The sequence below is a fragment of the Uloborus diversus genome, chromosome 1 (assembly GCF_026930045.1).
Source record: "Uloborus diversus isolate 005 chromosome 1, Udiv.v.3.1, whole genome shotgun sequence".
Taxonomy (NCBI): domain Eukaryota; kingdom Metazoa; phylum Arthropoda; class Arachnida; order Araneae; family Uloboridae; genus Uloborus; species Uloborus diversus.
The window spans coordinates 204,367,585-204,384,112 of record NC_072731.1 but is presented as its reverse complement, the minus strand read 5'-3'; the positions used below and the strand labels follow the sequence as shown (position 1 = coordinate 204,384,112).

General features: G+C 33.4%; 1 protein-coding gene across 1 annotated transcript; it reads left to right on the top strand.

Moving 5' to 3' along the window:
- The first annotated feature begins 4,833 nt into the window (after positions 1 to 4,833).
- On the top strand, positions 4,834 to 16,282 carry LOC129224444 (trafficking protein particle complex subunit 2-like). Its single transcript, XM_054858902.1, has 4 exons — positions 4,834 to 4,978; positions 8,730 to 8,877; positions 11,769 to 11,854; positions 16,053 to 16,282. The coding sequence occupies exons 1-4, from the start codon at positions 4,880 to 4,882 to the stop codon at positions 16,149 to 16,151; spliced, it is 432 nt and encodes a 143-aa protein (XP_054714877.1). The 5' UTR covers positions 4,834 to 4,879; the 3' UTR covers positions 16,152 to 16,282.
- Positions 16,283 to 16,528: the final 246 nt, after the last annotated feature.

Genomic DNA, 16,528 nt, shown 5'->3' with positions numbered 1-16,528 from the left:
CACATACACACACATACATACACACACACATACATACACACACAGACAGACAGACATTTTCCAAAAATAGTCAAAATGGACTCAGCACACCTCAAAACGTTCGAATCCGTCAAAATTCGAAAATTTGCACGAATCCAATACTTTCTTCTATATATTAGATATAGAAGAAAGTAATAAAAAGCATCGGAATTAATCTTTTCCTCATTGCCAAAAAAAAAATTAATAAATAAATTTCAATTAAATAACAAAATGACTTCTTGAATAAAAACTTCTCAAAAAATTAAAATTCGTCTACCTGCACCACAGCTCTTTTTTTCCTGTTAAAAAATAAAGCACTCCGAATTTACTTTTTCATTTTCCACAGCCACAAATAAAAAAAAATAAATAAAACTTTAAAATAAAAATTTAAAAAAAACTACCTCAAGAATCATTATTCAAAAGTATGCTACTAACACTGCAGAGTCTAGTTCAGTCAATGAGTGTTTAAAAGAGGGGTGTAGCGTGCATGGAATATGCGATAATTTTTGACTTCAGAATATTGTTAGAGGTAGTTAGTAATTAAACATACTAAAAGTTCCCACCTCTGGCGAGTTAAAGGTGAAAGGGAGGGAGGAAGCAAATTTTGGGGTTTTTTAATATTTGTCGGAAATGGCGGAAAGAATGAGTTCAAAACAAAATTTGAAGCTAAATAAAGTTTCTATAGAACTGTTTTTACACATATTTGTCAAATTTCCTGTAATTTTCTGGGAATATGTTATGAAAAGTCGATGATTTTCGGAGAAATTCCCTCTTTTTGTCCAACATTTGCTCTTAGTACCTTCCGGGATCAGTATTCATAAAAATTATTAGTGACAAAGTTGTAGAACTTTAAATTTCCTTCAATTTGATATGCTACTTGTTATATTTTATTCAACCAAACAAAAGTTATTGAATTTCAAACACGTACCTTCATACCAAAAAAAAAAAGCAAAAAAAAAAAAAAAAAAATGGAGCAATTGCCATTTACATTTCAAACTGACTCGAAAGGATAGCGCACTTCTCCTTTCCTCAGTGAATTCGACAATCGTGATTGACAATGATAACAAAAGTGGACTGAGAAAGTGCAGAAAGCCAGCAGTTGGAAATTTGTTAGACGTAATTAATAGCTAGGCATATTGAAACTCCCCGACCCTGGAGGAGGGGGAGTTAAAGGTGGGAAGGGGGGAGCCATTTTTTGTGATTTTCGATTATATCTCGGAAACGGCAGAAAAAATGTGCCCGAATGAAAGTGAAAGTTAAATAAATTTATAGTGAAATTGTTTTCATTCATATATGTTTCATTTCCAATGGTTTTTTAGATATATGTTCTTGAAAACCAATAATTTTTTTTTTTGGGGGGGGGAGGGGAATTACCTCGTTCTTTTTGTCTCAGAGTGTCTGTGCCAAACAGGCACTCAAGGGATCTGTAATGTGCTGGCTATTATGTGACATGGACCCTCACGGTTTTCTGTGTCTCGAAAACCAACCGGATGAACACTTGAACTGTGGATTCAAACCTGATATCAAAGAAATACGAAGCCAATGCGCAATCACTACGACATCCAGCTGACATGCAATAAAAAACTATGAATTTCTAGCAAGTATGTTAACTCAATTTCATTATTCTAATTGAAATGAATACGTGGACGCTATAGCATGGTAATGATTAATAATAGAAACAAGGTAAATGTTATTGACACGCAGCGCCTCTTTGTAATTATAGTTTTTATTACATTATTACTAATCGTATTTTGAAAGTGTTTATATGGAATACGAACTGATAGTAATTAGAAAATGAAAACATCATCTTTTAAGGTGACATCTTGGTTTTACTCTGAGGCGAAAGGGTCGAAGCTCATTCATGTCCAAAAGCAGTGGAAAAGTTGTTCTAAGAAATTGGTAATGTATTGATGTCATCGTCGTCCCCTTCGTCCTGTTTTGATTCCGTTGTTGCAACTGCACTTGCAATGCAAGCATGCGACTGAGTTCAGGGATTGACGCATCATAAAAACAGCATACACAATGACACTTATTTTAGGTTTGTTATGTTCTTCAACTCAGATATTTAAAATAATAAAAATCAAGCACACTTGTACTTAAAACATGTACATATGATGTAAATTTTTTTTAAACCTTAGTAGTTGATGATTTTACAAAAATGATGCAGATGAAAAAAGGTTTAATAAGATCTCAAGAACTTTATCACTTAAAAATAAAAAAGAATTTTTGAGCCTTAATTTTTTCGTCAACATTAAACACCAGGAAAAAGGAAAGTTTATGACAGAATAAAATTCTGGAAATAAAAATAACCCATCTAGTTAAGAAATTCAAAAACAAGATATAACTTATACAAGTAATGCGACACACTGCAAATATTCCTCAATTTCATAGCGTGCATTTGGTACTGTTGTTCGGGTTTTGGTTTCTTAGTTTGCATGTGTTTCGTGCATGCGTCAAGAAGTTGAGTATCGTACTTTCAAAATAAGGGAAAAGTTTTAATAGCTTTTCAGCTAAGCTTGAGAACGATATATTAGCATAAGATTTTAAAATTACCGTTTTCCTGCTAAATTCATGCAATTAACGAAATTTCTCCATCGTGATTTTAACTATCTCCCCCCCCCCAAAAAAAAAAGTGCTGTCAAGGAGGAAAATTACAAAATTTTATTTAGTTCGTTATTCATACATATTTGACGACTCTGAGAAGTTGCAATTTTTCATTGTCTCTCTTTGGATCCACGATAGTTGAACATATAATTTGTTGGTTAAAATGGTTGCGTTTTAATAAAATATGTCTTCATTGTTTGGTGTCTATAAAAACGTGGGGCGGGGGGCAGCATTAATGGTCGTTCTCGGCGCATCTTTTAAGAGGCACCCTTTAATTCTTCAGGAGGGGGCCATTGCCCTCATTGCCCCTCCCCTTTACACCTGTATCTAATGATGCCTGATTGCTGGCTCCGCCACTAATTTTGCAATCAAATGAAATTCTGCATATTTATTCGACAGATTAAAAGTTATATTGGGAGAAATTCTCGAGGAATTTTGCTTGATTAATAGAACAATATGCGGCCTGCGGTCTCCCCTTGCTTTGGCTGCTCGCGTGTGGTGCATGCACTGCACACTAGAGATGAGACGGGCTCAACCCGGGCCCGACAGCCCGAGCCTGAGCCCGGGCCCGAAGCGGACTCGGGCTCTAGAACCGAAAATAGGTTTCGGGCTCGGGCTCAAGCACAGATATTCAATCGCCAATCACCATACAAGTTCAAAGCAAATAAACAATTTCCTACTGTGAGAAAATGAAAGGAACATTTAAATCAGTTCAATCAATGTCAAATTTACCCCCCCCCCCCTCCCCCAAAAAATAAATAAATTAACGCTTATTTAATGTTTTTTTGCTATTACTATTGCAATATGTCATACAGTAAGAAGCATTTGAAGTGGAGAAATTTAAGAAAACTTAGAAACTTCTGTTAATGAAGAACATTTGACGTAACATTTTTCATTAACAGAGAGATCATGTCAGACTGTAGAAGGCTCAGTTTTTGATACAAGAAAGTTTCCATCGGGTTCGGATTAACGGTCCGCACTCGGGCTCGGTTACAAATATTCGGGCTCGGGCGGGCTCGGGCTCTCAAAAATGAGCCCGAACTCATCTCTACTGCACACCTGCTTAGGATGGGCCCTCTGTCTGCACAGAAAAAGGGACCCTCAAAAAAAAAATGTACTGTGACGGCTCCAAATCTGTAAATCCGCCCCTGGCTAGTGTGTCTGGCTCACATTTGAAACAGCTTTTTGGACCTCGTTAAGTCTGCATCCCAGCAGGGGATGCTTTTTCACACTCAGGCTTTCTAAAATGAAATTCAATTAATTCAAATGGAATATAAATTAAAACGACAAAATACATTGCGAAAAATATTAATCTCACGTGTATGTCCATGCACGGCCGGAACCAGACTTTTGTTTCGAAGGGGGTTTTACCAAACACATTTTTTGAAACATTTATATGGTCTATCAAATTTGGTTTCATGTGTATTCTATTGATTTTTGTTACAATAGATTATCAAAATGGAGAGAGGGGATGTTCTTACAAAACGCCATATTGTTACATAATATATGAATTTCTTAATAACTACCATAAACTACCATAAGCACACAATGAGTTTGTACAATTTTTCAGTCATACTAATTTCATTTCGCAAATAAAATTGAAGTAATAATAATAACAACAATATTATTTTTGTCACCAAAATATAAATAAATACAATAAATAAATAATGGAAAGAATTTTTTTTATGAAAAATTTCGGAGGGGTTTGAACCCTCTAAACCACCCCCTTGCATACGGCCCTCTGTCCATGTGCACAAGCAGAGAGCTGCAAATGGGATGCATTTTCGCCTTTCGACCGCTGACTATTAAAAATAAAATTAAATCAGTTTTGAAAAGTAATGGTAATTTAAAATTATTAACATCTGTTAACTGTACATCCGTAAAATTAAGTTCATTTCAAGCAAAGGATAAATTACAGAAATATTGTCATCAAAGAAATAAAACCTATAAATTAAATAATTATAACAGATATGAAAACATATCTCAGTATTTTATTTTGAAAGAATATATCAATGTTGCTTTTTAAATAAATAAATTGTAAAAAAAAGAAAATTAATAAAAACAAAAAATAAGTAAAATCATGGGTAAACATTTTTTCCCCCGAAAGTTTCTTTTTTATATCCATTTATATTTTTAACAGGCTGCAAATTAAATCCACTAGATGGCAGCACGAGTTCATCTGTCACTAGTTTTCGGAAAAGTTCACCTGTTTCTGTTTACTGCTTCTGCTGTTTGCTGTTTACATTCCGATTGCAAAATGTCGTCCGGTGGAAATTATTATTTTGTAATTGTTGGTTATTACGATAATCCTGTGTTTGAAGTTGAATTTTACCCTACATCTAGATCGGATACGAAGGTTAGCTTTATTTCGATTTCTCAAAATCAATTTTTAGAGGTGAATAATGATATAGCTGCTCGTTTCTTTGGTCAAAACTCAAGGCCAACTATCTTTTGTTTTATACATTTTTACTCTAAAATAATCAACTCCAATAGGAATTTTGTTTTTTTTTCTTGCTTGCAACATTTCTCTCAAAGAATGAATTCTAATTTATGTAAGGCAGAGGGGGGGGGGGGGGTCTAGGGAAAAAGAATCTACCTAGGAAATTTTTAGTTCTTTGTACCTTGACAATGCCGTTTTACATATTTACAGGTGCGTATAATTCACATTCAAACAAACCAGTTATATGTGACACGGTGCTTTCAAGGTAAGAGAATTATAAAAAAAATCGTCGACTAATTAGGTTCAATTAGACCATTTCTGGTTCAATTATACCATGTTGCTTGTCTCAAGGGACATTTTTATAGCTCTCTGTTGTGGTCAGGGGAGCCCATGCTTGTGGCTGTAACACTAAAACCAACTTTTGAAGTCTACCAAACTTCAAAATATTCCCCTCTCATATTTGACTCATCCTCATAGCAGTTCTTAAATCTTGAAAAAACAAGTCTATGCTTTCAAGAACATCTTTTAGTACTATGTTAAACTTGGGCCTTGATATCTGCAGCTTAAAATAGGCCTACAAATTCTTCAAAAACCTCACAATTATCATTGACACCCTCAAACAAAAAGATATTCCTCCTCAAGTAAGTGCTGCTCCCCAAAGCAGAATAACTGACCATGTTCTGCAACGCAAAATCATTTGACCAAAATTGTTCTGCAAGCCTACTTCAAGCATTGTATGCACAAGCAACCAACGTGATCTTTTCCACAAATCGGGATCCCTAAATCAAAATCGTTTCATACAGGAGGTTTTTTTAAACTTCACTGTTACTATGTTATTATGCATTTCTGTGTAACCTAAACTGATTGAGATTCTCCAAAAAAAAAAATTTAGATGCTTTTTAAAATGCATAGAAAAAGCAAAGATACAAAATTTTTATAAAAATCCAAACCTAGGTTTCAAACCACGTTTTTTTTTTTTTTTTTTGGTTAACTTTACATGGCATGAAGGAGTTTTCGACAAATATCTTCAAGCTCAAGATAGAACTTTGCACAAATTCTACATATTTCTTTCAGTTCAAAGTGTATCTACAGTTCTTGCATTGCATATGACTTATCGAATTCAACATTTTTCACAAGCTTTCCGCCAAATTATCGTTTATTTTTCTAATTTAAAGAAACCTGCAAAATTTGGTCAAAATGTTATCTTGAGTTATGGAACATATTTGCAGAAAATTGGAGTTTTACTCTCACATTTAAACGGAATTGTTCTGCAGCTCAGGCATCTGTTCTGTGACGTACGTCGCAATTTTAGTAATATTCTGCTTTGGGGGTGCTGCCACTCCCCCTAAAAAAGACATGCACAAATTAATAAGGAAACCCAAGCCCTATGGAGTCGGTGGCTAGTAATTGCAGATACTTTATATATCCATGACTAGGATAAAATTACAATTCATTTTTCGTATTATTGTTGCATGCATTCAGATTTTATGGGGTGATTTAAGCTGAGTCTTCGACTTCTATAGTTAGAAATACCAAAAGTTCTAGTAATCATGTAGACTCCAAAGAACTTCACATAGTATCAGTGCAATTTTTTTAGAGACTTGAACATGATGCAAAATTTAATGCATGCTTAAATTTGTTTGATGATTTGTTGATTTACTGAATTAGCATTTTCAAACTTATTACACGAAATTTACATTTAGGGAAAACTGGGGACAGATGATCCTGTTGGAGCTTATAACTTTCATTTGAATGATAGGAGCTAAACAATCTCAGGTTACAAATTTAGAACAAACTTTACGCTGTAAAGTAGTGTCGTATTTTAAATTAATAAATTATATTTTAACAGAAAACTAACAATACGTAAAATGGTCAAGTGTCCTTCATACAAGGAGACTTTTTCCTGGAAGAACAAGCGCTTTAAAAGCTTTAAATACTAGTCAGCTTTTATTGCGACTAGTTAATTATTTATTCACAAAGGAATCAAAATTGTTTGTAGGTACCTACTAAATTAAAAATTAAAGTAAAACAAAAGCAGCTATCACTCATAGTCTTTCATCAGTCCTGATCAAGTAGTTGGTGAAAACTAAGAAATAAATATCGCAAATGAACTGTGTAATGGATGAGTGAAGAGTAAAATTAGTGTTTTAACTTCATAAACAAGAAAAATATTTCAAAATTGACACCTTGACTCCGCTGAAGTTAGGGAAATGCACAAAAAGAAAAAAGTAATTTCAAATTTAAACAAAAGTTTTGGAAAGTAAAATAGCATCTAACAAGCCTAATAGTAGATTTGAAAGTTGGTGTGGGTATTTTCTATAATGTGGTTATAGAGCTCTTCTCCCAAGTTTGCTTTTTTAAGCTTTGGCAATTAATAGGGATTTTATCTTAGTTGTAGATTTTCTTTTGTAAGGCTAAGGCGTTTGTGTAAAATAAAAAGTAGAAAAAACACCCCCCACCCCTTCCCTTTTACATTTTTGATTATAGTGCGTGCACTCACTCTACAATGTGATTTGACTACAAGTGTTATGGCTGTAACGCATGTTTTTCATGCGTGACTAATTTTAGAGCTAAATGCAAATTCTTCATCTGCAACACAAAAATTGTGGGAAAGAATCGTGTGACTAAAGTAATCATCTTTCGTTATTGGCTACTAAGTATTGATTTTGTGATTGGACTTTCTGTTTATCATCACTAAAAACAGAAGTTTCCTATACTGTGCTAGTCCAAACATCACTTTGTTAGTGTGAAACAAGTGACTTGCTCCCCATCTTTCATTTATTTTTTTCATTCTAAGTATGAAGTTGATGAAATATAATTTTCCCTAAGAATGTTGTTTTTCTAAAGTTTATGAAGATGGAAAGAAAAAGATTTATCCCCCTGCAACAAAATCCCCAGAGGCCAGCAGTGTATATTTGCAGCGTTAATAAGTTTTAGTGCTAGTTTTTTTCGATTTCTTAGGCCATTGGGCCCCCTTAAGGTCTGCGGGTACACAGATCTGGACTTAGGACTGTTTCATTTTATGCCCTTTGATTTTGTGCATCGTAACAGTATTTTTTGTTGAATAACACAGTTTTTTTTAGTGCAGTAAAAATTAAGTTCTTTATGTAAAAAACAGTAAAATATTAAGTAAGGAAATGTGTTAAAACAGCATGAGGGGTGTTTACAAATTCTTAAATAATTAGGTAAGTTCAATTTAATTTTAAATCAAAACCACATCTAAATCTCTATACCAAATGGAATATAAAAGATGAATGCTAGAAACTTGTGAAAAGAGCAAAGAAAAATAGAAACATACGTTGATGGAGCTTATTTTTTCTAGTAAAAACAAGGGTGCCCATATGCAAAATTTTAAGGGGGAGGGGGGCTCAAATACTTTCTCCATGGTTTAGCGGGATATTTTCCCTATAGAAACCGATTTCAATACAGATTAGAGTTATTAAAATTTGACATTTTTAATAACTTATTCATTAATTGCTGTAGAGGAAATGTTTTTGCATTTTTTCGAAGAAAAAAGTACTAAAAGCAAGGAAGTTCTAATTTCAAAGGGGGGCTTGATCCCCCACTTACCCCCCTATAGGGCACAATTGAGTAAAAACTTGCTGTAAAAAAATGCTTTAAATAGCTAAATTTCATTGACTAGTAATAAGATAGCTTTGTATTCTAGAGAGAAGACCATCGGCATCTGAGTCAATTCATAGCACATGCAGCTCTTGATCTGATTGATGAACATATGTGGACGACCAGCAACATGTACCTCAAAGTGGTGGATAAATTCAACGAATGGTATGTCTCGGCATTTGTGACTGCTGGCAGTATCCTTTTCAGTTTATGATTAAAATATATTGCTTAAGTAATAACACAGCTATTTAAAAAAAGTCTTTTATACAGTGAAATCTCTCTGAGCGGCCACCTGTCTTAAGCGACCATCCCTCTTAACGGCCAAATTTTTGTGGCACGGATATTTTAGCCCATAGACTTAATGTTATAGACAACCCTAGAAACGGCCACCCAAACCTTCTGAACGACGTCAAACGGATGCGTCCATCCCAATTTTTCAGGAAAATTTATTCACTTTCTGTTTCTAATCTACAGCTATTCAGTTTTAAGAGGTGTACAGCAAATAAGGTCTTCAGTTCAAAAGTCTTACTCCATGATAATTTTATTAGTTGATTGGTGTGTATGTGGTATCTGAGTTGCAAACAACACTGGAAGATAATTTTTATGAATCTCGACAACGTATTGAAATTTTGAGCAGTATGCACATGGAAAATCTGCGATAGAATTAATAGAGTACCATTTCGAATTCTTATCAGCACGAAACAGCAATGAAATGCTTTGATAATTACAGTGCCAACTGAGAGAAATGTCTTTTGGTCAACGAGTCAGCAAAAAAAAAAAAAGCGTTTTTATTCAAATCTAATATTATTTTGAGATTGGTTTAAATTAACTCATCAGTTCGCTGTATGCATCATTAAAGTTTTTTTAACAAAAACATTTTTATGCCTTTCAGGCACTAATTCGACCTTTGGCGATCAATTTACTAATACGTTTTGTAATCATCAACATACTCAACTTTCAACTGAGGTGTTTTTGAGGCTAATAGATAAAGTTATCGAAAATTCAGATGCAATGACAAATAAATTGACTAGAGATATACATTTGAATTGAAACACAAATTTAAAAACAACTGTTGGAGCAAAGTAAAAACTTAAGTCACAAATTGTATCCTTTATACGAGAAATGTTCACAATAATTAAAAATTACGCTATTTCCCCTTTAGAAAGGTCTCAAACTCCGTTTTATGTGTTAGACTTGCTTATATAATGTATTATTAAAATGATATTGCAATCGTAACGGAAACCCTTCAAAGCGACCACCCCCTCTGAACGACCAAAATTTTACAGAACGGAGAGGTGGCCACTCAGAGAGGTTTCACTGTATGTATATATTTTTTGAAAGAGTACAAAAAAAAAAAGAAACCTGACTTATTATTTTAGATAAGTAGCCTAAGGTCACCAGTAACAGACAAGGGTCCAGTTTCAGACATTCAGAAGTTTGGATTTAAATAATAAGCCTTTAGGATGAGTAAAACTAAAACTGATGTTAATTTAGCCTATGAATACATTGCACACACGTCTATTCTTATCAGAGTGAATTTTATGAGCCAGTTGGTATTTACAAGGCAGTGGTAGAAGGTTTTGAACAGCCACCTTGAGATCAGCTGTTGTTTCATGTTCATTTGAATTTAATAAGGCTTTAGTTCTAAAAATAAAGACTTTTGCACATTTTGAAGAGAAAAAAGGAGTTTTGCCTATTACTTATCTTTTTCTCATCTTGTATGTTGTTGGGTATCATCAGATTCTTTGGTGTCTGTTACTGGTGGGTCGAACCTTTTTTCAAAATTGAGCAAATAAAAATAGAATGAACTAATTCAAAGGATCTAGAATCAGCCAAAAGTTATATTAGATTCTGTTGCATGAGAGAAAAATAGTTTTAAAAGTATAAATACATTAGAGAGCTCAGAAAATTGAGTTGGCCTGAGAGCAATGTCTTAAGCATGTCTGTGACTGGTGCTGTTACCCTAAATAATTACATTTTGAAGGTATGGTGTACATGCATCAAACTTTTGAAAAATGGGTGAAAAGAGGAAAGGGACTAGTATTATTCTCTTTCCTCCTTGAATTAGTCCTTTTTGCATTATTTTAACAGATTCACATAGTAGCTAACACTTTCCAGTAGATTGGGGAGTTCAGCACCTTTTTGTAGAGCTCAGCACACTTTTTAAATTACCATTAATATGAAATTCTTTAACTGATAATATTTTTTTTGCATATAACCATGTTGAGAGTGGTGTATAAAATTAGAAAATAAATATATTTATTGATATGTGTTTATTTAGAGCAATGAAAATGACTTTTTCATGCTTTTTTTGTGCTGGACTCTACAGGTCCACATTTCAGAGTTTATAATACGAACAAAATTCATATTTTTAACTAAAAAGTATGTGAAGTGATTAAATACTCTCTTTATTTTCCCATTTCAAGAAAAAATTTCATAAAAAAAAAATTTCATTTGTGAAATATGAAAGATTTTTTATGCAAAGTTTTACACTGTAGAATCAAAATAAGTTTTAATAATTATCATGAACACCAATCTCTATTAATACTCATGAGTGTTTATTCAAAATAACCACAAAATTTTCGTGATTTTAGCATTTAACTCTAGGTATTTATTATTTTAACTATCATCTACAACTTTTGTTGTGGGGACTCTATTTGGTCAAAATACTATGAAATAACCCTTATGTAATTATTATCAGACAAAGAATATCCACAACACATATTGTTATAGACTGAATCAGCGGAATCACAGCTCATTTTTCAACTAGACTAAAGCGTCGACAAGATAACAGAACCTTTGGCTATGGAACACTTAAATTTACATTCTATTGTTTAGGCCTCAGGCATTATGTATATTAGACAACTGCAGATTTTGTGTGGCAGCTTTGACATAATGAACTGAATGTATGCTTAAGTTGTGTTCTTCAGATAACAAAAGCTATAGGATATTTTTTTCCCTAAATTTTGTTTGTTTAAAAACTGATTTGAAAATGAAAATTTAATTTGATTGTTTTAAATGGTATGCTACTTTCATCATTGCAAATTTATAAATTCTGTCTTTATCTGTCCTTAACTTTCTACAGAAATGCGCTTTGTAATGCTTCATGATCAAAAAAATGAAGATGGAATTAAGAATTTCTTTCACGAAGTGTACGAAATTTATATAAAAGTAAGTAACGTTGCTATTGATTTCAACATTTGATTATATTTAAAGTTGTCACAAAACTCACTTATACTTACAGTTGACTCTGTTTAACGACTTTCAAAGGACCAAAAGAAATTGTCCTTAAGTAGAATGCATCCTTACTACGGTCAGGGGCGGCAAATAGGGGGGTCAAGAGGGGGCGGTCACACCCCCAAATTTTTTGAGAGGAATGATCAAAAGTGAGCAAATTCAATTTACGTAAATCGCCAATCAAAGTTGAAGAAAAACAATCTTGCTGGTTCTTCGTAATGGTTGATAAAACTTGACACGTTTCCAGACAAGAGCAAGTATTTTCTGTTTTTTGAATCATTAGAAATTCATTAAACCTTTACCAGCCTTTTCAGAACAGAAAAAACTAATGAAGAATCATGGTTAATTTTAACGAGAGATGTAATTTCTTCATATAGGCTAAATATCTCGTTCTTGTGTGCTCTGCGTAACGATGGTTATGAAAGGTCCGTGTAGTGGTGTGGCTGCATGATTTTCAGAAGAAAATGCCTTGGTATTTTACATTGATTGTTACGCTCATACTTGAAGTGTGTCTATTTAATGAGTGTTCATCACTTTCTTCTGCTAGAAACACATTTCAGCTGCTCAATGCATAGTATGCTTTCATAGATACTCTTTAAAAATACATAATATTTTTGGAAAAAGTATCTCACATCAACAAATATCTTTTCTGGGGGCTCTTTAACTATGCAGTCTCCCCCCCCCCCACCCCCCACCCCCATCTGTGATTACTTGCTCTTAGCCAATATGTGTTTTGTTCCATACTGAGGTAATTAGTATTTAAGAAACTCGACCCCCCAAATGAAATGCTGAAATGCCGCCCCTGACTACAGTGGAGCATCTGGGACCGTGAAAAGCCGTCTTTAAATAGAGAAAATCGTTAAAAAGAGCGTCATAAACAGAGAGCCAACTCTATATTCTCTTCATTAAAGTTGAAGCAATCAGCACAATCTGATTGTATATACATTTTTTTTAATACAAAGGAAAATAAAATTTTAAAATATTTAAATGCACTCTTAAGATATGGAAAGTTGCTATTGTTAAATGTATTAGTATTACTACATGAAGATATCTCCCCCCCCCCCTTGAAAATTGAATTATAAAATTGATTTCAGAACTTAAATTACTATTATCTTTCATGATAATAAGTTTGTTTCAAATTATCAGTCAATACAAGTTTTATTTGTTAAGAATATCTGTAAAATTTTGGCCATATTACATAATTTTGTTAAAAATTAAAAATTTTTAATGATGCAGCATTAAATTATTATCACTCCAACTATACATTGAATTGACTATTTTGCAATTTATGTCTTGGTTCCATACTGTTATTAGTCAACATATGAATTTATCACCATTCCATAGGATTGAATCTGTATTCATGATTTAAAAAAATTAAGAAGTGCTTTTCCTGTGAGTTCCATGCACACTTCAAAAGAAAATATGCAGATTAATGAATTGAGATGTCCATTAAAGATATGTTTACGAAGAGTTGAGATGAATATTGAAGAGTGCATACAGCCCAAGCAAAAAATGAAACATTCAAGTTTCCTACCCCCCCCCCCTCGGGTGTGGGAGGGGAGGGCAAAACACATACACACATCATAAAAACATCTTACATTCTTTCAGCAAGCAGCCAACTCTGGAATCAAAAGTTTTTTTTTTTTTTTTTTAATATCTAATAACACTTTAGCAAGCATGAAGTCTATTATTTTTTCTTTCTCATTTTGATTCCCGCCTTTTTTCATTCTTTTCATGTGGAAGAGGCATATACAGGGTCGCCAAGAGCTCAACCGGGCCCCTGGGGCAAAATACTGACTTGGGGGCCACCCTCCAACCACTGAAAAAAAAAAATTCTGTTGACTGTCCTCACCTCTTATTTACATTTCAGTCATCTCAAGTGTGCCTTCTGCACCGTGACATCTGCTTCATAAGTAATCCTAGGCGTCATACCATGAGTCAGTATACAGTGGAGAAACAGTATCATATTTGGTAGTTTTTTTTTCATAAAAAATAAAAATAATAAAAATTAAAAAAAAGCTAACCACTCGAATGTTAAACAAACATCTCAACACCAGGATTTAAGCTGAGTTTAAAAGTTCTATAGCATAACAGATAAAATTGAGGAAAAAAGTTTAGCAAAATGCTGATATGTTACACGTTCTCATCTTTCAAAGGCCTTAGTGCACTTCATCTCCAGTTGAAAATTCAATTCAAATTTCCTTTATGATATCTTTAAAAAAATACATGCAGAATTAAATGCTTTTATTTTAGCTTAAAAGCAAAAATACTTTGCATTATTTACTTAATTGAGATAGTATTTTTGCATTTTGCGAAAAATGCGACCGTAGCATGAACCCTGCTTGACATTCTCAAAATTCTAGAAGTCATTTATTTATTAATTTTTTTAATGTATATATAACGAGAGAGAAGGAGGTCTAGATTTTTGTTTGGAGGGGGGTAGGGAAATGTCATTAGGTATTAGTATCTTGCAATCATATTTTGAGAATTGTGTTGATGAGGAATGAGAATAACCTTCTCCCAGAATTTCTTAGTTACCCCTCCTCTGAAATTGTTTTTTGATTTTAAAATCCTAAAAACCCATTTCTTGGCTTTTTTGATAAATTTAGGAGATGGGATGTGGTTCAGAACTCTTTCCGGACAAGTCCCAAAACTAAGTCCTTCAAATGCAATTACAGGACATCTTTCAGGATAAGGGCTAGGGTTTAGAGAATCCCTCACAGAAATTATTCGAAATTGAACTTCCAAAAATGGAATTTTCGACAATTTTAGATGATGTCTAAAGGAGGTGAATTCTGAACTCTTTTGTAGAAATTTGTAGGGTTGGAAGTTCCTGAACCAAAATGAAAGATACTCTTTCTTATAGAATGCTGTGGGATGAGGTACTCTGGGGGTGGGGGCTGCTGCAATCCTATAACTTTTCTCCTGGATTCGCCACCGCGCTCAAGTATTGATACCACTCTAAAATGCTATTTTTCCTATGTATTTCAATTTTTAAACTATGCAGTGATATATTTTTAAATGTCCCCGTAAGAAATGCTTGGGGATCGCGACCCACAGGTTGGGGACCCCTAGTGTGACGTTACCCAACCGTGTTCCGGGCCTGGGTAAAAGGATGAAAATGCATGACGAAAGGAGCGCGAGCTGTTTGTCATGGTGGTCCCGTTACTAGTCATTTTCCTTCCCAATAGAAAAATGTCTCCGCAAAATAGCCCCCTAAGGAACTGGTTCACAAACACTTGATGCTGTGAACATACAGATGTTGAATAATGTGCTAAAATGTTGAATGAAAGATGTTTTTGCTTTTTCAACATCAAAAATGAGTTCAGTTATCAGCATTCTGAATTTTTTATTTTTTCCTTTTTGAGGAGGCGCATGGGGGGGGGGGGATTTTGCCCCTGCTGCCCCTCCCCCTCTCGGCAGCCCTGGGTACATATGTTGTACAATGTACAGTTATGGGCTAAATTCGTATTTGTTAGTTCGGATATTATTAAAATTGAAGCTAATATATTTGCATGTCTAGCAGACAACCTTCAATAACAAATGTAGCCTTGAAGCAATGTGTTTTTTATAATTTGATGCTTTTCTATTGGTTCCAAGATGCTTTACATGTTTAGACTTCATTCAAACAGGGTCACAAATGACTTTTACAGGCTCCCTCTATATTGTTTACCCCTATGTCTCTACATATATTTCACCCCTCATTTTAAAAATATCTGGGGCTGGGCAAACAGGTGTCCCTGAATTCGAGTGCACCAGCATGAAATAGTTCATTATCTTAGTTTCTGTTTTTGCATAAATGCATCAAAATTAAATCTAGCTATTTTTTCTCATTATTTTACAGAAAAATTAGTTTTTACGATTTGTACTCTTACTAACGTAATATTTGATTACTAGCCACATTTTTTGAGCTGACCCACAGACTATTTTGGTTAAGACTTTTGAAAATTAACTTACACCTGAGAGAGATGTGTGAAAGAGGTGATGTATGTATATGTGAGATATTGATGCATTTTTTAACTTAAATTCAGCAGCATAAAGTAATCTGTTTTTTATGTGAATTTTATGTATTAAAAAGTTTTTTCGAAATATAGTAATATTGAAGTTTTTTTCTTTCTTCTTTTCTTTATAGCATTCTATGAATCCATTCTATGAACATAATACTCTAATAAAATCTCCTGTCTTCGACAAGAAAGTTCAATTTTATGGAAGAAAATATTTAATCAGTTGATAGACTAGCTGCCAAAAAGGACATTTTTTGTTAAGTTCTGTTGTTTTCACATATTGAAACAATATATTTTTCAGATGATTTGTTTGTAAATTATTAATTATATTGTAAATAAAAAGCCATTTTGATTTTAATTTAGTATTATATTCAGGGTTGTTTGATTTAAACCACATTGGTTTAAACCAATTAATTTTTTTAAAAAAAACCATGCGGTTTTTTAAAAAAATGTTTTTTTTTTTTTTAAGCCAAAAAAAATCCATTTTACAGGTTTACATTGATTTTCCCACACATATTGAAAAATGTAAAATTCCATTTATGCTGTTCCTAGCTAAGTTGCAGAGATAAATACTAAAATTGCAAAGTTGCTTCTTCAAAATGTA

Coding starts and splice junctions, on each gene's coding strand:
- LOC129224444 (XM_054858902.1), top strand. CDS start 4,880: ATGTCGTCCGGTGGAAATTATTATTTTGTAATTGTTGGTTATTACGAT. Junction 8,878..11,768: donor GGCATTTGTGACTGCTGGCA/GTATCCTTTTCA, acceptor AACTTTCTACAG/AAATGCGCTTTGTAATGCTT. Junction 11,855..16,052: donor TGTACGAAATTTATATAAAA/GTAAGTAACGTT, acceptor TTTTCTTTATAG/CATTCTATGAATCCATTCTA.